General features: G+C 45.5%; 1 protein-coding gene across 2 annotated transcripts in view; it reads right to left on the bottom strand.

Moving 5' to 3' along the window:
- Positions 1-13,547, bottom strand: part of lmbr1l (limb development membrane protein 1-like) — a 67,742-nt gene that overhangs the window by 26,336 nt on the left and 27,859 nt on the right. For both annotated transcript variants that reach the window (XM_085972773.1, XM_085972774.1), the window contains exons 3-5: positions 6,341-6,374; positions 3,411-3,550; positions 897-1,000 (exon numbers count right to left, since the gene is read on the bottom strand). In XM_085972773.1, coding sequence (XP_085828899.1) covers positions 897-1,000; positions 3,411-3,550; positions 6,341-6,374 — 278 coding nt within the window. The remainder of the gene's footprint in view (positions 1-896; positions 1,001-3,410; positions 3,551-6,340; positions 6,375-13,547) is intronic.

The following is a 13,547-nucleotide window of genomic DNA, read 5'->3' as shown; positions in this document are numbered from 1 at the left end:
AGACAAACAAACATTCTCAACAATGTCTGCTTTAATTGGGGTTTTTTTTTTTACATAAAGTCATTAATAATGGATAATTAAGACAACCAAGTTCTTGACTAGCTTAAGTCCAATCAATTGTTAGCATAAAATAATCAGGAAAGTCCAAGATTTAACCTGAGATTTGCCAAAATAACTCAATTCAAAACTTAGACTACATGCTAACAGACAGATTTACTGAATTATCACGATCAGCAAAATCAAAGCCTGGTAAGAAACGAATCAACCACATATGATGGTTTAGCCATTCATTACCAGATCTGGCAGGAACACAGAGCACTATCGGGTCCTGTTCACCTCTGTCAAAACGGCTCACTGCTCCAGGATCAAAGATAACTTCTTAAACCTCTCTCCCCGCCCTCTCCATCCTCACCTCCAACAAGTTCGAGGAGCTAATGGACTTCTTTGCCACGAAGATTGAAACCATGCGTTCAGCTGCCTCTGCCACTTCCCTCCCTTCCCCTAGCCCACCACGTCAAACTTCCCCCAAGGTTCCCGCCTGTCCTAGACCTGAACTCGCATCTTTTTCTAGTTTCTCCCCCATCATGCCCTCTGAGCTCATCTTGTCCACGAGACCCACCTCCTGCTCTTCGAGAGCTGTACAAATTCTGTCCTCCCATGCTAAGCCACTTCAGCCAAGTTTGGCGGGGAGGACATATCCACATCCCTGTCGATTTGGTACATTCACTCTGCCGACTCAATGATCACACAGCTATTGCACTGCAGAAAGCAATCCGCACCATCCCAATTAAAGCAACACTCATTTTAGCGATGATTTGAATTCTGATTAGTATATTCACAGCCATTTACCGCGGACCTTCTGGGTCTTTCTGTAACACAACAATAACCCTTCTCACCTTTTTTGAGCCAGCAAATCCCTCCGATTCAGTGAAGAAGTATGCAAAAGGCATCAGGAACACCAGAGAGATGTTGGAGAAGAGGAAAACAAGGTTCCACAGGCCTGCAGAGAGAGAGAGAGAGAGAGAGACAGGACAGTTACATTCTCTGGTGATTTATCTGTTAGCACACAACTAATTAATTTTGAATGCCTCTGCTGCTCAATAATTGGCTACTACAGCCAGTGCTGGTGCTCGGTATTCCAAGGAAGCTTAATTATCGGAAATATCCACCAACTCTGGTTGGATGTATCCCTGGAGGTTTCATCACATGACCCAAAACATCCATCCTCGCGGGGCCCCGCCTTCCCACACCAATTGGAAAGTGAACAGACGTAGTTAGCCACTAATACAAAAGCAAGATACTGCGGATGCTGGAAATCTGAAATAAAAACAGAAAATGCTGGAAATACTCAGCAGGTCAGGCAGCATCGAGGAGAGAGAAACAGAGTTAACGTTTCAGGTCGATGACCCTTCGTCAGAACTGGAAATAGCTGGAGATGGAACAGGTTTTTAAGCAAGTGCAGGGGCAGGGAAAGGGGGGAGGGGAAAAGAACAAAAGGGAAGGTCTGTGATAGGGTGGAAGGCAGGAGAGAGATTAAATGATAAAAGGGGTGATGGTGCAAGGCAAAAGGAGATGGTAACGGGACAAGTTAAGAAACAAAAGATGGCTCTAGATGAAGTGTAAATGGCACCGGCAGAATGAAAGACAGCTGCCACATGGGAGAGAGGGAAAAAAAGGATAGTGGCAGAGGTTATGGTCTGAAATTGTTGCTCTCAATGTTGAGTCCAGAAGGCTGTAAAGTGCCTAATCGAAAGATGAGGTGCAGTTCCTCGAGCTTACGCTGAGCTTCAGTGGAACAGTGTAAGAGGCCGAGGACAGAGATCAGAGTGGGAGTGGAGCGGAGAATTAAAGTGATAGGCGACCGGAAGCTCGGAGTCCCCCTTACGGACTGAACGGAGGTGTTCCGCAAACCGGTCGCCCAATCTACGTTTGGTCTCCCCAATGTAGAAGAGACTTAGTTAGCCGATTGGATGATTCTTGACCGTCAGTCAAATAGCCCGCCCCGCCCACCACAAATCGCCAATATTTTTATAACCAAGACAAGTGTCCAAAGTAAATGGGGAAAAAAAACTGTTTTCTAATGCTCCGATGATTGTTCGCCCTGGTTGCTCGCAGCAGTGTTCAGGAGATCAATCTTTGTTACCTGGGGACTCCAGGTCAATCCTGGAGGGTTGGCAACCCTAATTATATCCAGTGTTGGGCACTGTATGCGATACCGACAGTATAGACGACACGCATTATTAAAACATGGCCACTTTCCTCAAAGCTCAAAATTGTGATTTCTTGTGCGTTACCCCACTTCACCACTAGATGGCAACTTTAGCTCACTCCTGAAGAATCGGTCTCATTGCTGAAAATCAGTACTTCAAATAAAAAGCTAACAATCCAAATTCAAAGAAAGTGTTTGTTTGGCAAAATTTTCATACTTTGAGCTGCATTAATGATAAAATTGTAATTCAGGTCGATATCATCAGATAGACAGAAATGTGGCAAGTAAAAATTATATGAGGAATACAGTTCGTGAGCAGTGCATTTTGTTTTTGAACTCTATGGCCAGCCAATTAGACCGGGGTGGCCATTCCTGGTCCTGCACATTCCTAGGTTCCTCGGCAGAGATTTTCTGTGGCCAATTTCCCATCCTGAAGGTGCCGACAGTTGCTGGGGTATAGCTCCATGGGCTCTAGGCACCCTCTAATACCTTGCCCCAAGTGGCCATTCTTTCCGAGAGAGTCTGCACAGCGAGGGCCAGCTGACTAAATTTCACACACACACTCTTTTGGCAGGGTTGCCGGTCGGCGATCAACAGGAGGAACCCTGGCTCATGTTCCCCTCTTTAGCAATGAGCCAGAGACCAAATGTACCACCCTAATTATTGAGTCAGCTAAAATCAGCTAACCCGAGAGATACTCTTATCAGCTGTTCTACTCGTGTACAAGGACAAATCCTACTCATTTAAAAAAAAAAAAATCACAGATAACAGTGACCATGAATTTTTTTTGTTGAAAAAAAAACCTACTTTGCAAAACTGCCAAGCTTTCCCCTAATTTAGCTTTTTAAAACCTCATTACAATCCCAAATTGCCAACTCTCTGGGGCTCTGTGCTACGCCACAGCTATAGTCAAAGCACCACTCCACAGACCAGTTGCCAGGAGTGCTTTGCCAGTTTAGTACAGCTTTTCCTCTGCATCGTAAAATCAAGCTGGAGGCCTCCATTAGCACAAAGAGCAAGCTGGTGAAGGGCTGGAGTTTGGCCCTCGATTTGAAATTTTGCATCTTTCGCTGGAGAATGTGGCTCCTTACTAAATGTGCTGCCCAATCGCAGCTAACTACATAAAGCTCTGCAGTCTGGTCAATCCTATACATTACCTGGAACCGGACAAACATTGGTATTTGAGCACCCATTTACTTACCATGAATAAGGGAACCGTTCAACCACTGCATGTAATAGTTTTCTGGCAACGAGAGCAGGATCTCATTGCTAATAATTGAAAATGGAAGGAGAAAGACTGCACCAGCAGATACTGCAAGGGTGAATGTGCACATCCATAACCTAGTCAAAAAAAAGTTACTATTAGTCAAACTGTGTGTACGGTTGTGTTTTTCTCGAAGTTGTCAAATTTAGGTCACACCAAGGAATAAAGACTTTCCACCGAGCACACAGCTCAGATGTGGCAGAGATGGGAGGCAGAGCTCAGTTCCTCTTCTCTAAAGGTAGCCGACTGCAGATCCTCAATTCTCTTGCCTTCCAGCTGCACTCCTAAATATGACTACTACTGCGTAGGCAAGCGATTGCAGAAAGGATCCACAAAAATGCGGCCGTAACCTGTTGCCGATTCACAACGCCGCATGTTCCGCGAGAACAAATGCGGGGAACCGGTCATGTGTGTCTGCACTCGTCAGTTATTCCATATGGGAGCCACCTTCCCCGGGGGGAAGTAGTTACTTTTGTATTTCTGTAAACAGTGCCTGCTGACTAGATTAAAAGGGGCTCCTCAGCACTTCAAACAATGTAGGTAATCCTCCGAACACTATGGTAGCACTTGAAACTGGCGTAACATTTTGTAAATAGTATCAATACAGAACTTCACATTCGTGTGCTTACTGACTTTAGGGGTGTTTTATTTTGTGTTACTCTTAGCAATTTCCCCCCTTTTTTGGGGATAAGAAACATGCTCAGGGTTTGAATTGTTTAAGTGTTGGCACAAATGTTGGGTTTCTCACAGGTCGCAGTCCAGTACACCTATAGAGAGTGGTGCATGAAGATGGCACCTGGTCAGGTAAAGTACAGCACAGAAGGAGGCTATTCGGCCCATCAACTCTTTCGAGGAGCAATCCAGTCAGTCCCACTCCTCCGCTCTTTCCCCATATCTCTGCAGTTTTTTCTCCAATTGCCTTTTGAAGGCTACTATTGAATCTGTATCCACCACCCTATCCGGCAGTGCATTTAAAAGTCCAATTGTGTCCCTTTGCTTAAATATACCAGCATGCAGACAGACAGTGAGATAACCCGTTATCCAGCTCAAGGTACAAGAACACTAATATTCACATCTAAATGCTTACAAAACAAATGACTACACTACACTTTCAAGTCAACCACTCTACCCGCTCAGAGAAAGGACTGGTTAGATTCCGAGACAGTCGGCACCAGCTGCTATCTTAGGTTTTGTTTAATAAACAAAAGATTTTCAACATTTACTGCATCTCAAATAGAGCAATTTTGTCGCCAAAATAAATATCAATCAGCTTGAGAGAGAGAGAGGCTGGAATGCCAACCAAGTCAAAGCATGCAGAGGTACGAAGGAGTATGAATCCTTTATCGGTAACATTCCAAAATGTCTTCTGTAGGGCTTTGGTCAAGTTTTATTCATTCATTCTCGGGATGTGGGCGTCGCTGGCAAGGCCGGCATTTATTGCCCAGCCCTAGTCGCCCTGAGAAGGCGGTGGTGAGCTGCCTTCTTGAACTGCTGTAGTGGTTTTGATACAACAGAGTGGCTTGCTAGGCCACTTCAGAGGGCAGTTAAGAGTCATGGAACAGTACAGCACAGGAGGTGGCTGACAGAAGAAAACTACGAGGCACTTGGTCTGAGTGTTAAACAAAGCTTTAATCAACTGTTTTACAACATGGAGGTCTAGTTGTGTCCTTCACTAGTTCCTGTTAAGAATGCCCTGCGCAAGCTGGGCCCGTGCCCGAGTATTTATACTCTCCCTGGACAGCGCCACTCGTAGGCCGCCCAGTATTAGTTCATAAGTCTTTCCTTCATGAATGACTGATTCATGTCAGTGGCCATTCGGTCCACCGCGTCTGCACGTTGGTGTGGGACTGGAGTCACATATAGGCCAGACCGGGTAAGGACGGCAGATTTCCTTCCCTAAAGGACGTTAGTGAACCAGTTGGGTTTTTATGACAATCCAATAGCTTCATGGTCACTTTTACTGAGACCAACTCTTTATTTCCAGATTTTTAAAAAATGAATTCAAAATTCTCAAACTGCCATGGTGGGATTTGAACTCATTCTCTGGATTATGAATCCGGGCCTCTGGATTGCTAGTCCAGTAATATAACCACTATGCTACCATGGGGAGGCACAAATATTTATATAAATAATATATATAAATAAAAAATTTACAGACCAAAAAAGAAAAAGGTGGCCAGATAACTGGATTAAGTTTATGAATTAAATTGCATACAATTACAGGAAACTTTTGTTTAACCGGCACCTAAATATCCGGAATGCTCTAATAACCGGCACAATTCTCACTCCGAAAACTACAGTATACAGTCGTTTATAAGTTTTGTTTTACTGTTAAGTAATTAAAGAGTTATGGATTACCCTCAACTGGCATTACTGTACTTAATCAAGCATCTTCCACCATCCATTTAACAACATTCTGTAGGTGAGTACCCAATTACAGTATACTGCACATTTCTTGATTTTTTTAATTTTTGTTTGTTAAAAATAGCCTCGGTAGATAACCCTCTCCGTTATCCAGAATTTTTTTTATCAACCGGCACCATCCTGGTCCCGTTGGTGCCGGATACCAAAGAGTTTCCTGTATGTACGTGGCTGTACAAAGGGCATGACTGGGCTGCCATGAATATCCCAGGATCACCGACAGATACAAAGTCCAACTGACTAGGGCTTTTTAGACATCAGTTTGACAGAGACTAAATTACAACACTGAGTCACGATTATAAACTCATGGGCTTGAGGTGGTAGTTCCCAGAACTCCTCCTTTAGCCACGTCCAGGCCAGATTAACAAGACCAACCGCGTTACCATCATAGTGAAGGAAGTGATGTTTAAAGTGAGAGATTGAGCTTGATAAAAGATTGCACTTACGTGATACGATTGACTGTTGCATCCTCATTATTGTCTAGAGAAGAAAGATAATTTCACGTTAAAAACAGGTTGGAATTCGTGCTTTACTCTTACAACAATGTCTTTCTCGGGTTAAACCGGGAACGCGCTATGTAACAGCTTTTAGACGGTTGGATCAGACTGAAGAAAACTGGGGTTCTGGCAGCTGCAATGTAGCTCAACGCAAGCTCAAGCACTTCATCTTTCTATTGGGCACTTTGCAGCTCTCTGGCCTTAATGCTGACTTTAATAACCAGACTTTTAACGACAGTTCCCTTTTCTTTACACTAGGAGATGCTTCCAATGAGAGATGAAGGAGTGGTTTTTTTGTGGGGGTGGAGGGAAAAGAGGAGAAAAGTTGGGTTGGCGCTTAGATCAGGGATCGTCCACTGGAACATTTTTTTTCTTCTTGTCCCACGCTGCTTGATTCCGTTTCACTTTGCCAGCACCCCTCACCCCATTACCATTTCTGATCGGTCTTGACCACACGCCACTCCAAGGATAATTGGCCAAATTAGAAGGGGGAAAAAAAAAACAGCTCGAGTCCAGATCTATTTCTATTTTATTTCACTGCTCTTATGACAGAATAATGCTGCTTGGAGTCTAGTCTGAATTGGGATTTTCCAATTCTAAAAACAGGCAAGCAAATTTATAGGTTGGGGAAGGGGTATAGAATGGAGAGAAAAGGAAGGAAAGCATATCGCTGGGTCAAAATCCTGGAACTCCCTCCCTAACAGCACTGTGGGAGCACCTTCACCACACGGACTGCAGCGGTTTAAGGCGGCTCACCACCACCTTCTCAAGGGCAACTAGGGATGGGCAATAAATGCTGGCCTCGATCCAGAGAATGAATTTTTAAAAAAAGAGGCAAGTTACGTCATTGTGAAGCATCATCACTCCTGCATCACTGGTTGGAGTAGGAAAGGGTTCAAAAGGAGGACAACAATAAGCAAGAAATAAAGATTAAGTAGCTAAAGCCGGTCTCACATGCTGTGTGGTAGGGGAGAAAGTAATGTGGAGGTAATGCGCCGATAACAACCTGGCCCTTAACATCAAGAAAACCAAAGAAATCATTGTGGACTTCAGGAAGTCCAAAGGCGGAAGTCACACCCCCCATCCACATCCATGGGGCTGTGGTGGAAAGGGTGGACAGCTTTAAGTTCCTCGGAGTCCACATCACGGAAGACCTCTCCTGGTCACTCAATACCTCCTCTCTGGTGAAGAAGGCCCAGCAGCGCCTATATTTCCTAAGGAGGCTGAAGGGATGTAACCTGTCACCCCTGATCCTCTCTAACTTCTACCGCTGCACAATAGAGAGCATCCTGACAAACTGTATCACAGTATGGTATGGCAGCTGTAGCTACTATGACCGGAAAGCCCTGCTGCGGGTAGTCAAAACTGCCCAACGCATTACCGGCACCCGGCTACCGACCATAGAGCACATATACCAGAAACGCTGTCTACGGAGGTCACGGTCCATCATCAAAGACCCTACCCACCCCAGCCACAGTCTGTTCACCCTCCTGCCATCTAGGAGACGCTACAGATGCATTCGCACCCGTACGACCAAATTTAGTAACAGCTTCTTTCCCAGGGCTGTCATCCTACTGAACTCCACAAACAAACTCTAAAGCCTGCACATCTGCCAATGCACTTTATTATGGTTATGTTATGTTAATATACTACAAGCCAAATGTATGTTGAATGTTTAAATGTCTTAATCTAAATGTACACTCTCGGGAGCCGCAAGCCTACATTTTGTTGTACTGCACTTGTGCACTAACAATGACAATAAAAAGTTGATTTGATTTGATTTTTGAATGAGGTAAGAAAAAAAAAACCTGGAGACAGGAGTGGAAGAAACAAATGCAGACACCTGAAGCTAAAACGTAACTGCACTTTTGAGTTAAGGACTGGCATCAAAGAACAAAGGCAGACTCATACGCTGCAGAGGCAAAGTAGCACTTATACAACACCTTTAACATAAAAAAAGTCCCACAGCATTACAGAGGAGAAAGGGAGCAGGCACCGAGCCTTGGCGAATGGGTTAGGGGAGGTATCTGAGAGCTTGGTCGAAGACATGCGTCTCGAGAAGGCTGTAAAAAAAGGTGGAGGGAGGTACACAGGGTTTGGGGAGGGAACTCCAAAACATTAGGGCCAAGGCAGCTGAAGGCTACCACCAAAGCTCGAGTGGAGGGAATGCGCAGGAAGCCAGATTCAGAGGGCTTGAGGGGATAGAAGGCATGAGAAGGTTGCAGAGGTAGGGTGGGGCGAGGCCACCGAGGGATTTGTAGGTGAAGATGAGGATTTTAAATTTCAATCCATGGGGGGGGGGGGGGGGGGAGAAGAAAGAGCCCATCTTGGTGACCTGCTCCAGCCCTCCAAAAATTCTGCGCTCCTCCAACTCTGGCCTCTTGTACATCCCGACTCCCTTCACCCCACCAGTGGCAGCCGTGCCTTCAGCTGTCTCGGCCCGAAGCTCTGGAATTCCCTCCCTAAACCTCTCCACCTCCTTTTAAGACGCCCCTTAAAACCTACCTCTTTGACCAAGCTTTTAGCCACCCCATCCAATATCTCCTTCTTTGGCTCGGGGTCAATTTTTGTCAGATTACACTGCTGTGACGCGCTATATAAATGCAAGCTGTTGTTGTTGGTCGTGCATAAAGGTCCCTGTGGCCCAACACCAACCACAGACTATAGAATGCATTTGCATTTACCCAAAACTCAACTGGAGAACATTTCAGATATGGTTAGATGGGATTTGTGACGACGGAAATGTGGCAACGTATACAGCTCATTAATAGAGGAACACCATGTCCAGAATGCTGACAAGACACGGAGGAAGTTTAAGCCACACAGACGTCAGCATTGCTTGTCCAACAATGCAAGATCCTGTTAAATAACATATAGTATGGGCACCACTGGGTACGGTATGAAATCTTGGAACAGCTGAAATAAGATAAAAACGTGATTAAAAATATCCCCTGCAGCTGTTGTCTGTATTCTCTGCATCGACAATTCATTGTTGTCACATCCTGAAGCTCAATGCGATCAGAAGTTGGAGGACGCTGCCCCCCCCCCCCCGCAAACAGCTCTGAAAGTTTCACAAGTACATAGCTGAACCACACAGACCAGCCAAACCCCAGCTTGGATCCCTTGCCTGTGTGGAATGAGTTGATTTCAGTCAGGGAGGCAGCAGGGGTGCCACAATTGACCTCGGGTATCCCTGGGCTTGGGAAGGTGGTTGGCGGGTGCGGAGAAAGAAAGAACAAACATCCATCAGAATTGCTGCTGCTAATTCCAGTGACTCCCGCTAGAAAGTGCGAGTATGTGAACTTCGAGGAATGACCGGATCGAGCTCAGTCAAAGAGCCTGACGACACTCGCTGTCCAGGCTCGCTCACACACGACCGGCCACTTGGCGAACATACTGGAGGGCAGCCAATGCTCAGGGCGCACGAAGTGTCATGAAGAGGGATTTAAAATTGGCAAAAAAGTTATAAATACCAGTCTACAACCATCAGCCAAATGTTTACACATGTTGTCCTAGTTCTAGCTGGGCCGCATGGATACAAATTTAAAAAAGCAAATGATTAAACAGAGCACTCTGTTCAAACACTAGATTCAATCAATAGGATAAGCTATAGCATTAGTAGCCAAGCTTTTTGTCTTCAAGGGACACTTGGGTGAATACCATGCAGTCTCACAGGCCTCATATAAAAAGTTTAAATCCAGATTTCCATTAATTTGCATCCAACTCAAGTTGTTGATACTAACAGGTATTCAGAATGAGGATTTACCCACCATTGAGCAGGCAGTGCGGACTGCCCTGCCACACACAATTTGGGTCCTAGCCATTCATTAGAAATGAACAAGATGGGACCTGCATGGAGCCCAAGCAAGGTTACTGCAGGTCCCAGTCACTTGTCTTACTTCCCCACACAGGAGGCTGGTCACAAGCCCAGTTTAGTGTCACCTATTAATAGAAGCAGAAAAATAACCTACTGGCTTTACTTCCATCAAACTGCACACAGTAAACAGCTTGAGCACCTAATGGAGTTTGCAAATCAGTACTGAACTCGATCCAGTGTGCGCGCACACACGTTGGCTACTGAACACCCAATCTAGAATTTCTCTCAGGATGCACTCAGACTCAGCTGTGTAAAACAGAGAGCAAATATGTACTAAGGGTGAATGCTTAATATATAAAAAAGGTAAAGTTTTGAGCAGATGTAAAAAAGCAAAAAATGTAGATATACTCAGTGATGCTGCATTAACTCCAAAAGCACGTGCCCAGATTAAATAAAGTTATTCGATGGGGAGTAAATGTCACACATTCTCGTGTTGTGGCTCCCTGGTTACGCTGTTATTGAATACTTCCAAAAAACTGGACCAAAGGCAGCATTGGTAGAGGCCAAACGATGCTGCAAGGAGTTTTTAAAAAGAGAAAGCATGCATAGTGTGCATGCATGTGCATACACATACACAGCTACACCCTGTGTACAGAGGCTACACCCAACTTCTGCATTTTGAAATAGTCGGATAATTCTGCCAGTGGAGGTTATCAAATCCAGGTTTGGACAGCATCACACGTTGAAACCCAACTCCATGTAAACAGTGGTGCTCGAATTGAACTGCCCAATTCTACCAACAAGTGGATAAATAAAGCACCTGGATGTGGTTAAAAGATGTACAGATCAGCAAGGTATTATGTTCATTCCCTGATCTATGCGAAGATAACCCTGGGTAGCAGTGGGGTATGACAAGTGGCCTTGCAGGACAAGAGGGGAAAATGTTCTGCTCACATCCAGTGAGTCCCACCTACCACCACTATTACCGTGCCACAAAATGCACGTGTGTCGATGTCAGATTCGGACTCAGTCGTCTGTGCTCAAACAATTTCCTTAAAGGAAAATCCTACGGTGTTTTATAAGTATATTAAGGGCAAGAGGATAACCAGGGAAAGGGTAGGGCCCATTAGGGACCAAAGTGGCAATCTGTGTGTAGAGCCAGAGGATGTAGGCGGGGTTTTAAATGAATTTTTTGCATCTGTGTTCACTATGGAGAAAGACGATGCAGACATAGAAATCGGGCAAGGGGACTGTGACATACTTGAACATATTAGCATCGAGAGGGAGGAGGTGCTAGCGGTTTTAGCGGGCCAAAAAGTGGATAAATCCCCAGGCCCGGACGAGATGTATCCCAGGCTGCTGTGGGAGGCAAGGGAGGAGATTGCAGGGGCTCTGACACTAATTTTCAGAACCTCTCTGGCCACAGGGGATGTACCAGAGGACTGGAGAACAGCTAACGTAGTACCATTATTCAAGAAGGGTAGCAGGGATAAACCAGGGAATTACAGGCCAGTGAGTCTAACATCTGTGGTGGGGAAATTATTGGAAAAAATTCTGAGGGACAAAATTAATCTCCACTTGGAGAGGCAAGGATTAATCGGGGATAGTCAGCATGGTTTTGTCAAGGGTAAATCATGTCTAACAAATCTGATTGAATTTTTCAAGGGGGTGACTAGTGGGGTGGATGAGGGAAATGCTGTGGATGTGGTTTACATGGACTTCAGTAAAGCTTTTGACAAAGTCCCGCATAGGAGACTGGTCAAGAAGGTAAGAGCCCATGGGATCCAGGGTGCCTTGGCGCGTTGGATCCTAAACTGGCTGAGTGGCAGGAGGCAGAGGGTGATGGTCGAAGGTTGCTTTTGTGACTGGAAGCCTGTGTCCAGTGGGGTACCTCAGGGATCGGTGCTGGGTCCCTTATTGTTTGTGATCTACATAAATGATTTGGATGAAAATGTAAAAGGTATGATCAGTAAGTTCGCAGATGACACGAAAATTGGTGGGGTGGTAAATTGCGAGGAGGAAAGCCTCCGGCTACAGGACGATATAAACGGGTTGGTCAGATGGGCGGAAAAGTGGCAAATGGAATTTAACCCTGAAAAGTGCGAGGTGATGCATTTTGGACGGACAAATAAGGCAAGGGAATACACAATGAGTGGTAGGACCCTAGGAAGTACAGAGGGTCAGAGGGACCTTGGTGTACATGTACATAGATCCCTGAAGGCAGCGGAGCAGGTAGATAAGGTGGTTAAAAAGGCATATGGGATACTTGCCTTCATTAGCCGAGGCATAGAATATAAGAGCAGGGAGGTTATGATGGAGCTGTACAAAACGCTGGTGAGGCCACAGCTGGAGTACTGTGTGCAGTTCTGGTCGCCTCACTATAGGAAGGATGTGATTGCTTTGGAGAGGGTGCAGAGAAGATTCACCAGGATGTTACCTGGGATGGAGCGCCTCAGCTATGAAGAGAGGCTGGACAGGCTGGAGTTGTTTTCCTTGGAGCAGAGAAGGCTGAGGGGGGACCTGATTGAGGTGTACAAAATAATGAGGGGCATAGATAGGGTAGATAAAGAGGAACTTTTCCCCTTAGTGGGGGGGTCAATAACAAGGGGGCATAGATTCAGGGTAAGGGGCAGGAGATTTAGAGGGGATTTGAGGAGGAACTTTTTCACCCAGAGGGTGGTTGGAATGTGGAACTCAATGCCTGAAAGGGTGGTGGAGGCAGGAACCCTCACAACATTCAAGAAGCATTTGGATGAGCACTTGAAATGCCATTGCATACAAGGCTATGGACCAAATGCTGGAAAATGGGATTAGACTGGACAGGGATGGATGGGCGGCACAGACACGATGGGCCGAAGGGCCTCTTTCTGTGCTGTAAAACTCTATGACACTCACCTTCTAGGCTCAGGGATGATGAATAGCCCCTTGGGTGAAGTGTCTGTGGGACCGTACTTCTGAACGAATCACGTAACAGAAGTGAAGAAAATGGCGGGGGGGGGGAAGAGCAGTTGGGCAGGAAAGTAATCGTTGGTGAACAGAAATGTTGGAACGGATATTTTGTTATACAAAAGCTTTCTTTACTCTTCATTTTCCAACCCAAACACCCTATATTTGAAACTAACTGTACAATTCCGATCTGTTGCTGTGGGAAGATATGCCCCTTACATTGGAGAGTAACGGCACCACCAGCACACCACACCGGTCCCACATGCTGCAGCAGTAATCGCCAGGGTCTTAGCAACTTTTTTTCTCCAGTATTTCCTCCCAGGTATACCAAGGATCTGCATCACTTCCTGGGCAAAAGCAGGCGTGTTCTTGGGGTAGATCTAGAAAATGGCT

This window comes from Somniosus microcephalus, chromosome 33 (assembly GCF_052327205.1).
Source record: "Somniosus microcephalus isolate GS21.2 chromosome 33, FLI_Smic_1.0, whole genome shotgun sequence".
Taxonomy (NCBI): Eukaryota; Metazoa; Chordata; class Chondrichthyes; order Squaliformes; family Somniosidae; genus Somniosus; species Somniosus microcephalus.
The sequence above is the reverse complement of the archived record's forward strand: the minus strand, read 5'-3'. Positions and strand labels throughout refer to the sequence as shown.